Source organism: Mauremys mutica, chromosome 12 (assembly GCF_020497125.1).
Source record: "Mauremys mutica isolate MM-2020 ecotype Southern chromosome 12, ASM2049712v1, whole genome shotgun sequence".
Taxonomy (NCBI): Eukaryota; Metazoa; Chordata; order Testudines; family Geoemydidae; genus Mauremys; species Mauremys mutica.
The window spans coordinates 50,393,952-50,404,312 of NC_059083.1; the positions used below are offsets into that span (position 1 = coordinate 50,393,952).

The following is a 10,361-nucleotide window of genomic DNA, read 5'->3' on the forward strand; positions in this document are numbered from 1 at the left end:
AAAGGTAATTCTGGACGTAAGTAAAACTCAGGAGTTGGCAGTGGCTCGGCAGAGCAATGTTTCTGTGGAGCAAGGTAAAGATAAACTGGCGCTTAGAAAGATTCCTGAAGAGAAAAAAAATCATGATAGTCTTTGCAAGCAGTTTGCTGCAACTGAAGGGTGTGGGAGTAATTTAATCAAGAAAGTTTCAGTTCCTAACAGCCAGAAATTTTCTATTGGGAATAGTTCCACTGACTTTCCTTTTGAAAGATTCAGTGTGGATAGTTTAGAGAAGGGCTCAGATAAAATGAAAACTTGTCAGGAAATTTAAACAGCCCTATGACCAAGTGGCTTTGTTTGGCCAACTTGTTGGGAAGACAATGGTGTTGGGACACGAATGTCTCCCTGCTGAATCTGTAAGTGAGCAGTCTCTGCTTCAGGGTCTAAGGACAGATTTGGTTACTGGTGTTTCAGAGCAGAACCCTTTTATGGCTGAACACTTAAGGATGCAGGGGAGAGCAAGCAAACTCTCACATTCAGACACTTTGGATTTGTGTGGTATCTCTTTAAGACAGAATCCAGCCTTGGAATTGGTAGCAGTTAAGGATCTGAAAAATGGTGAACAGGCTCCTGTCTCTGTTGATGCAAATTACCTGGCTGGCAGGGAGATGAAAGACTTGCTAATAGCTGTTAGCAAAGAGACCAGAGCCAAACAGCCAGTGAATTGTGTTAAGCGAGAAAGCTCAGAATTTGACCCCTCAGAACAGGGGGAAAAAAATATCATGCTAATGGTATTACACAAAAAGCATGGCATAACAAAAATGCTTGTACATGTACACTTGCAATGCATTTGTTGTTATTGCTAATGGTGATTTTTGTAACTAATGTGCTGCTAATACCAAACATTGTAAAAACATACAATATGCCTAATCTTTTGGAAATTCTCCTGAACATGTTAAGAATTATGCATAAGAACGCACTTTATGTTAAAAAACCTTGTAATGCTGATGTTGCACAGTATAGTCTTGGAACTTTTCACAGGAGAAAAGACATTCCAGATCTTATGTGCTGAATGAAAATGGAAACTGAGGCACACTAACATTGCTTTCATAGCTAAATTCCAAGATTCCTATACTATGGACAACATTAACTTAATGTTTATTGAGTTCCAAACATTTGCCAGAGCTTGTATGGATAAAGTAGCTATGTTCTTTAGCTCTTGGCAAGATAACACGAGAGATACAGGAACAAGAGTGTATCCAAGCCACTATTGTTCTAACCAAGTTTTACCTCGAGTTTTTAAAGAGATTCAATCATGTTATTCAACATGACTTTGATAAACCATTTCTGTTTTATACTGATACGACTTCTAACCCAATACTAGCCATAGTAAAACAGAACCAAGGATGGGGAGCTCTTGGGATGCAGTCAATGATGTTTGTGTCATTCCTTCCTGCATCAATTTTGCGTTGGGGGTGTGTCGTTATTGACACAAACTGTGACCGTATAGACCATTATTGTAACCAAGATCCTGTAGTGGCACCAAATCTTCTCAAAATGAGATTAAGGAAGGTGTTTCTGAGGAGCTTATGATTTGCTAGTTATGATTATGCTATCTGTATGCATGTATCATGTTTTTGTATTTAAAGTTATACGTATTGTCTCTATACTGTCTGTATTTCAAACTTATGCTATGCTTCTGGGTGACACCCCAGACAATTTCGCATCAGCACTGCCTAGCCTGCTTGATGGCCCATTAAAGACCATCCGCTGTACAATTGACTCACTGAGAGAAGGCAGATACAGCTTGTGACTCAGCAAGGCATGCAGGGACATGCCTATGAACAGAACTCTTAGGTTCTTCCATGCCAGGTGCTGGGTAGCTTGTATTTGAGACAAAGGAAGCACAAGCCAATAGCAAAAGGACTATAAAAGGCAGCTGCATCATCTACATTTTGTTTTCAATCCTGCTTCTAACCTCTGGAGCAGGAGTCGCAAACTCAATTTACCTTAGGGCCAGTGCCAGTCCTCAAATCCTTCCTTCTTCTCATAACGAGGCATCCCCATGATGAGCGATGCTGGGGTTGATACTGGGAAACTGGTGTAATATAATATAAAAGTTTTGTTTTCTGAACACCATCTTCAGTGACATTATTGGCCACAAATTATTCCAATATTTTTATATTATACTTTTATATTATAATTTTTATTTCAAATTTCTTAGAAATAATAAAACTGTTATACAACTTTATACAATTCTTCGCCCCCCAGAGTGTTTTCAGTGTTTGCCAGACACTAGACAATGCTTCAGTTCTGTCAGTTTGTTGATGTTTGGCCTCAGTGACTGAGCAGTTGAAACCTTCAGGATTGCAGCAATGCATGCATCAGATAGTTGTGTTCAGTATTTTTACTTGTATTCATTGTGGGAAAAAGGGATGCTGCCTCTACGCCAGGGGTTCTCAAACTGGGGGTCGGGACCCCTCAGGGGGTCACAAGGTTATTACCTGGGGGGTTGCGAGCTGTCAGCCTCCACCCCAAACCCCGCTTTGCCTCCAGCATTTATAATGGTGTTAAATATATTAAAACATGTTTTTAATTTCTAGTGGGGGGGGTCACACTCAGAGGCTTGCCGTATGAAAAAGGTCAACAGTACAAAAGTTTGAGAACCCCTGTTCTACGCTGACTCTGCCTGGTAACTAATGATGTTCCCTCCATGGCTGACCTTGCCTGGCAACTAGTGATGGTTTCTCTGTCCCTCTCCCCGAGAAAATGGGAGCTCCAGTGGGGGCAGCACCTGTAGTTGAGATTCCTGGCAACCTGTCTGCCTGTGTCTCTCCTCCGTCTCTCCTCTGCAGGCAGAAGTGGGGAGGTTCTCTAGCCACAGATAGCCAGTGGACCGGGACTTTGAGGCCCCTGCTCTGGAGGAACTTTGCTACAAATTGAAGCTCTGAACAAAGGACTGAATGACCCATCCAAGCTGTGGATGTACTCGAGAGACTTGATTTGAATCTGCAGTTTATTCCATCACTGCTAAAAGCCTGAACCAAGAAGTTTGCCATTAGATTTTAGATTCTAAAGGATTGGCAACAACGTGATTTGTGGGTAGGATCTAATTTGTATATTGGCCTGGGTCTGGGGCTTGGTCCTTTGGGATTGGGAGAACCATTCTTCTTTTACTGGGATATTGATATTCTCATAACAAGGCATCCCCATGAGGAGCGATGCTGGTGTTGATACTGGGAAACTGGAGTGTCTAAGGGAATTGTTTGTGTGACTTATGGTTAGCCAGTGGGGTAAAACCAAAGTCTTCTCTCTTTGGCTGGTTTTCTGTGCCTTAGTAAAGGAACTCCAGTTTGGGGCTGTAATTGCCTTGCTCTAAGTAATTTATCATGAATTGATACTCTCAGTTGTGTCCCACCAGAGGACTCATCATTACATATGGTTAGATTAATTTTCCTTAATTCTAACGAGACCAGAGCCTATTGACACTAGACTGCATTGAAAAATTTGAGTAGAAGATTTTAGTTGTTAAGCTCTAGTATATTACAAGGTGGGATATAATAGATAACCCAATACTGATATGACAGATCAGACCTGTTCTCTACCAGAGATATGGGCTGTTATATTAGTCATTGCTCTGATATGGCAGAGGGAGGTCTACATGGGTACCAATCTTCTGTCCTTCGACTAAGACTCCTGGCACTTTCCTCTAAAGTCTACATCTAGCCTTAAAATGTCAACCTGTAACTGTGAGAGGAAGGGAATATTCTGAATATTTATGGTATTAATTCACAAGACTTGATTAACTTTTTATGCTGTGTTCTTCCAATCCAATAGCCCAGCTTGTTTTTTTGTTCCTAGACTCAACCCATGACAGACACCGAATGGAGAAACCAAACGACCATCACAGAATTTATCCTCCTGGGATTCGGAGATCTCTCTGACCTGCAAATTCTTCTTTTTCTAATGTTCCTAGTGATCTACATGGCAACCGTGGTTGGGAACACTCTCATCGTGGTGCTTGTTGTGACAGATCAGCACCTCCACACCCCCATGTACTTCTTCCTGGGGAACTTGTCCTACTTGGAAACCTGCTACACCTCAACCATCCTCCCCAGGTTACTGGCCAGTCTCCTGACTGGGGACAGAACCATCTCATTCAGTGGCTGCTTCACACAAATGTATTTCTTTGGGTTTCTGGTAGCTACGGAATGCTATCTCCTAGCAGCAATGTCTTATGATCGGTATTTAGCCATATGTAAACCCCTGCACTATTCAACTCTTATGAAAACCAGGTTTTGCCTCCAGTTGGCTGCTGGGTCATGGTTAAATGGTTGTTTGGTTACTGTCGTCTTTGTCTTATTCCTACCACAGTTAACTTTCTGTGGCCAAAATGAAATTGACCATTTCTATTGTGATGCCCTCCCATTTATGGAGCTCTCCTGCAGTGACACACACTGGTTAGTATTGTTCAATTTCAGCCTATCCTGTGTATTCACCCTGCCTCCATTCCTACTAACCCTGACATCCTATGTGTGTATCATTGCCAGCATCCTGAGTATCCCTTCCACTGCTGGGAGACAAAAGGCCTTTTCCACCTGCTCCTCCCATCTCATTGTGGTGACAATTTACTATGGAACCCTAATGATTGTCTATATGCTTCCAAACCACAATACATTAAGCCTCCTGAACAAAGTGCTCTCTCTTTCCTACACAGTCATGACTCCCCTGGTAAATCCCCTCATCTACAGCCTGAAAAACAGAGAGGTTAAGGATGCCTTGAGCAAAGCAGTCAGTAAATATGTGGCTTTCACAAAAACATGCTGAGACTTTGTCTAAATCACCCAGGCAGCTTGAAAACCTCAGGCTATCAGCTCCCATTGAAATTAAGTTGAAAACTCCCATTGGAAATCTCAGCACTAATATGAAAAAAATGGAGATGATCTGTATGGAGTTACTGAGACAGTCTTTGTAGTCCAGTTCTGCCTCCATGTTACACAACATATAGCAAAGTGAGGTTGCTGACAGCTGTCACTCTCTCATGTTCAGCACTGAGACACACAGTATGATTATATTTTTCTCCATCGTGCTGGCTAAATGTTCACTCTATAGGATGAACTTGTACAGTGTTTGAAAATGCACAGAGCTGACATTGTGTAAGGCGCTAAACCTGCTAATTATCCAAGTAAATCCCTGTGTATATCCCCTGTTCATTGTTTCGCTATGTTAGATAATAAAGTCTTGTCATCAAATTCAGACAGTCAAATACAAACAAAACACAATGGGTGACATCATGTTTGTTTCTGCAGATCATTTTTTATTCCCCTAAATATGAAACAGAGGATCCAGCAGGAGCTCAGGACAATGTTGTCCATCTAACTGGAAGGACCAGGGAGAAGAGTGGCCATAACCACCTTCCATCATGGAGTTTTTAACTGGGCACCAGGCAGAGTGATGACAATTTTAACCATTTTTTTTATTTCCATAAAAAGCAATCTTTGATCAAAATTAATGGTTGGACAATAAAAATACTAACTCCTGGTGCAGCAGAGATGGGGACGTAAGCCTGGGAAATCTGCCACCCCTGAAATTGTGCTTATTGTCATCATACCCCTCTGCAAACCAGCCACCTTCACTGTGCTCACACAGGCCGGATGCAAATAGCCAGGCCTCAGCAGTGACCTCTGGACACTTCACCAGGAACAGCTTCATAGCAATTATCTGGGCTAAGGCTGGCTGTGACCAGCTCCAGCAAAGCACCAGCACCAGGCTCACGGGGCCCTTGGAGGCTGGGATGTTGGGCAAACAGAGAGGTAGACTCACAAGCCAGGGGCACAGGGACTGCCCAGACCCAGCAGCGGATTTGCCAGGGCACACGTAGAACTGAGGCCATTCCTAGGGTCGGTTTTGTCAAACAGTCACTGAGGAGGGACTTGGCATGTGGCCCTGCAGGGTAGAAGCTGCCCTTTTGCTGCCAACAGCACAGAGCAGTTCAAAGGGAGGGGAACTGTTGCAATGAGCATCCCCAAATCTGACTGCAACAAGCACCTGTCCCGAGAGGGCTAGTTCTCAGCGCACGATGCCTAGCCAGTCCTATACGCCTTAGTCAGCTCCGCTGCACTCAGGGCCCTCCCCTTGGGGCGTGAGGCAACCTATGGTGAGATGAAGTGGCTACCAATGGGCAGAATTCCTGTGATGCCCAAATGGTAGTGCTGGCTCAATCTCTGGGAGCATGTCAGGGCTTGGCCAGAGGCAGGGGAGGTGGACACTGGTGAGAACAGAAGGACTTCAGCACTGCGGGAAGGATTTTCCAAGGGCCCTAATGGAGTTATGCACCCAAATCCCTGTGAAATGGGATTTGGGCATTAACACCCTTAGGGTATGGCTACACTTGCAAGTTGGAGCGCTGGTGGAGGCTTTCCAGCGCTGCAATTAGTAAGTGTCCACACCTGCAGGGCACATCCAGCGCTGCAACTCCCTGGCTGCAGTGCTGGCCGTACACCTGGCTCAGCATGGGGAATAAGGATTGCAGCGCTGGTGATCCAGCGCTGGTCATCAAGTGTGGCCACACACCAGCGCTGTTATTGGCCTCCAGGGTATAAGGATGTATCCCAGAATGCTTTTAACTAAATTACTCCCTTTGTTTTGTTATGCAGCCTCTCTTTGTTTTGTTGTGAACTCCCGTTGCTACCGGAGCTGCTCTACCGGAGCTGCTTATGCTGTGATCAATCTGTATCCTCCTCCCTGCGTGATTCACAGGGGTTGAGTGTTTGCTTTTTGCTTGACCAGCAGCGAGAAAGGGAGTCGGCAGCTGCTTATCTGGTCTGCAGGCTTTTGCAGTTAAAGAATAAGGGGTTGGGTTTTGTTGTCAACTCTGTGCACCGGGCTCCGTGCACCCGGAGCTGCTTCAAACACAGCTCCTGTTTGCTGTCATCAATCTGTAACTACTGTCAACAATGAAATGAAATAACCCCCTTCCTGTCTCATTCACAGGGGTTGAGTGTTTGCTTTGCTTGAGAGAAACGGGGGGAGGGGGCAGAGGGGGGAAAGGGAGTATGTTGGATGCAGGCTGTTTGCAGTTAACAGTAAGGGGGTGGGAAAATTTTCTGATTTTGCACAGTGTCGGTTCCAAAAATCCACTCTCTCTCTCCCCCCCGGTCCCTGTCACACTGCCCCACACCCCCCATCTTTTGAAAAGCATTTGCTGCCACTTGAATGCTGGGATAGCTGCCCATAATTCATCACTCCCAACAGCGCTGCAAATGCTGCAAATGTGGCCACACACCAGCGCTGGCCCTGCACAGCTGGACGACCAGCGCTGCAACTACCAGCGCTGCAGATTTGTAAGTGTAGCCATAACCTCAGTTGTGTCCCGCTAAAACCAGCATCGTTACACGGTCATGCTGGGAAATGACCACTAGATGGCAGCAGAGTAGAAGGAACGGCTGGGAGTGTCAGAAATATTGACTAATGACCAACAGATTTCAGTAGCCAACACAATAATGGGAAAGTTATACTGTTAAATGTCAGAGGGGTATCTGTGTTAGTCTGTTTCCACAAAAACAACAAGGAGTCCAGTGCCACCTTAAAAACTAACAGATTTATTTGGATATAAGCTTTTGTGGGTAAAAAACCACTTCTTCAGATGGATGGAGTGAAATGTATAGATACAAGCATGAATATACTGGCACATGAAGAGAAGGGAGTTACCTTACAAGTGGAGAACCAGTGTTGACAAGGTCAATTCAATCAGGATGGATGTGATCCACTCCCAATAATTGATGAGGAAGTGTCAATACCCGGAGAGGGGAAATTGATTTTGTAGTGAGCCAGCCACTTCTGGACCCTGTTCAAGCCCAAATTAATGTTGTTAAGTTTTCAAATGATTTGTAGCCCTGCAATTTCTCTTTGAAGTCTGTTTTTGAAGTTTTTTGTTGCAGGATGGCTACTTTTAAATCTCTTATTGAATATCCAGGGAGACTGAAGTGTTCTCCTACTGGTTTTTGTATGTTACCATTCCTGATGTCTGATCTCTGTCCATTTATTCTTTTACCAAGAAACTGAGCTGTTTGGCCAATGTACATGGCAGAGGGGCATTGCTGGCATGTAATGGCATATATTACATTAGTAAATGTGCAGGTGAATGAGCCCCTGATGGTGTGGCTCATCATGTGATTGCATCCTAAGAAGATGTCACTAGAGTAGATATGGAGACAGAGTGGGCAACAAGGTTTGCTACAGGGATTGGTTCCTGGGTTGGTGTTTCTGTGGTGTGGTGTGTAGTTGCTAGTGAGTATTTGCTTCAGGTTGGGGGGCTGTCTGTAAGCGAGGACTGGCCTGCCTCCCAAGGTTTGTGAGAGTGAGGGATCGGGTTTCCAGGATAGGTTGTAGATGGTTGATCATGTGCTGGAGAGGTTTTAGATGGGGCTGTACGTGATGGCCAGTGGTGTTCTATTATTTTCCTTGTTGAGCCTGTCTTGTAGTAGGTGACTTCTGGGTACCCATCTCACTCTGACAATTTGTTTCCTCACTTCCCCAGGTGAGTATTGTAGTTTTAAGATCGAGTAGGTGTTTGTCTCTGTTTGAGGGATTGGCGCAAATTTGGTTGTCTCTTAGGGCTTGGCTGTAGACAATGGATCATGTGATGTGTCCTGGATGGAAGCTGGAGGCATTTAGGTAAGTATTGCAGCAAGTAGGTTTCCAGTATAGGGTGGTGTTTATGTGACTATCACTTATTTGTACAGTAGTGTCCAGGAAGTGGATCTCTTGTCTGGACTAGTCCAGGCTAAGGTTGATGGTGCCGTGGAAATTGTTGAAATCCAGGTGGAATTCTTCAAGGGCCTCCTTCCCGTGGGTCCATATGATGAAGATGTCATCAATGTAGCGCAAGTAGAGATGGGGCACTAGGGGACGAAAGCTGAGGAAGCGTTGTTCTAAGTCAGCCATAAAAATATTGGCATACTGTGGGGCCATGCGGGTACCCATAGCAGTGCCGCTGACTTTAAGGTATAAGTTGTCCCCAAATCTGAAATGATTGTGGGTGAGGACAAAGTTATGAAGCTCAGCCACCAGGTGTGCCATTGGCACATCAGGGATACTGTTCCTGACAGCTTGTAGTCCATCCTCATGATAAATATTGGTATGAAGAACTTCTACATCCATGGTGGGCGGGATGATGTTTTCATCCATGTCCTGTACAGGTCCTCAGGTGGGGAACTGCCCCACTAACACAAATGGAGATACCTTGAATTATATCAGCTGGGGATCAGGCTCAGTGTCCCCCCAATAGGGTGGAGAGTGGTGAAGGAGTCTTGCTAGCCCTGATCAAACATGCCAGATTGTTTCTAGACTCTGAGTTCAGGGACAACATCTTCCAACCCCACCCCACGTGAATTATCATTCCAAAAATATTAGGTAGTGCAGAGGGTCACTCCCTAGTTAGGGTTGTACATCAGCCTGGTTCTGTCCCATCCTAAGATCCACCCCACAAAGAGATGTATTTTATTACATCTACAGTTAACATCAGGAAAAAGAAAAGGCATTGCCAGTCCCTGACCCACATCACCATCATCACCACAGGAACTAAGGGAGAATTTACTCCATTTCTGAATTTATTGCATAAACTGATGTCTTGTGAGGGGGTGAAAATTATTCCTTCTCCTACATGGCACTGAAATGCTGAATATACCAGGATATATAGTTCTATTAATTTCCATTTATTGTTACCGAAGATCAGTGCCTAAGGACACTAGACTGGGTTGGAAATCTCAGTCCAACATTTTAGTCGATGTATTTATTAATTTTGACTCCTAAATCATGGCATGATTCTGGCCATTGCCAGAAGTGAAAAACAGCATTTAAGCATCATTGCTAATCTCCTGTATGTCACTGGAAGGAATATGACACTAGATAAAGAAATGGTTTGATCTGTCATATCAGTACTCGGTTACCAGAGAAATAGTTTCTTTTATTAGTCATTGTTCTGACATGGCAGAGGGACATCTACCTGGACACCAATGTTCTGTGCTCAGGCTGAGACTCCTGGCACTTAGCTGAGAAATCTACATTTAGCCTTAAAATTTCAGCCTGTAACCAGGAGAGGAAGGGGAGTTTCTGAATATTTATGGAATTAAATCATGAACTTTTAACTATGTTTTTCCAATTCAATTGCCCAGTTTGTTTTATTGTTCCAAGACTAAACCCATGGAAGACAGACACTGGAGAAATCAAACAGATGTCATGGAATTCATCCTCCTAGGAAGATCACCAATGCATTGTAGTTTTCTCAGGAAGTCGGTGGTGTCTCAAAGATAGCTAGGAGTGCTGGTAGCGTAGGGTCTGAGGAAAGAGTCCAAATAGTGAGATAATCCTGCTGTAAGAGG

The 10,361-nt window shown here is 44.2% G+C and overlaps 1 protein-coding gene across 2 annotated transcripts; it reads left to right on the forward strand.

The window, feature by feature from the left end:
* The first annotated feature begins 3,017 nt into the window (after positions 1-3,017).
* On the forward strand, positions 3,018-5,033 carry LOC123346509 (olfactory receptor 2AP1-like). Of its 2 annotated transcripts, none has more exons than XM_044983947.1 (2): positions 3,018-3,077; positions 3,841-5,033. In XM_044983947.1, the coding sequence occupies exon 2, from the start codon at positions 3,850-3,852 to the stop codon at positions 4,804-4,806; it is 957 nt and encodes a 318-aa protein (XP_044839882.1). In that variant the 5' UTR covers positions 3,018-3,077; positions 3,841-3,849; the 3' UTR covers positions 4,807-5,033. The 2 variants fall into 2 exon arrangements, with proteins under 2 accessions (XP_044839882.1, XP_044839881.1); XM_044983946.1 differs by having other exon boundaries at positions 3,061-3,081.
* Positions 5,034-10,361: the final 5,328 nt, after the last annotated feature.

Excerpts from the sequence above, each read along its gene's own strand:
- LOC123346509 (XM_044983947.1), top strand. The coding sequence starts at position 3,850 with ATGACAGACACCGAATGGAGAAACCAAACGACCATCACAGAATTTATC.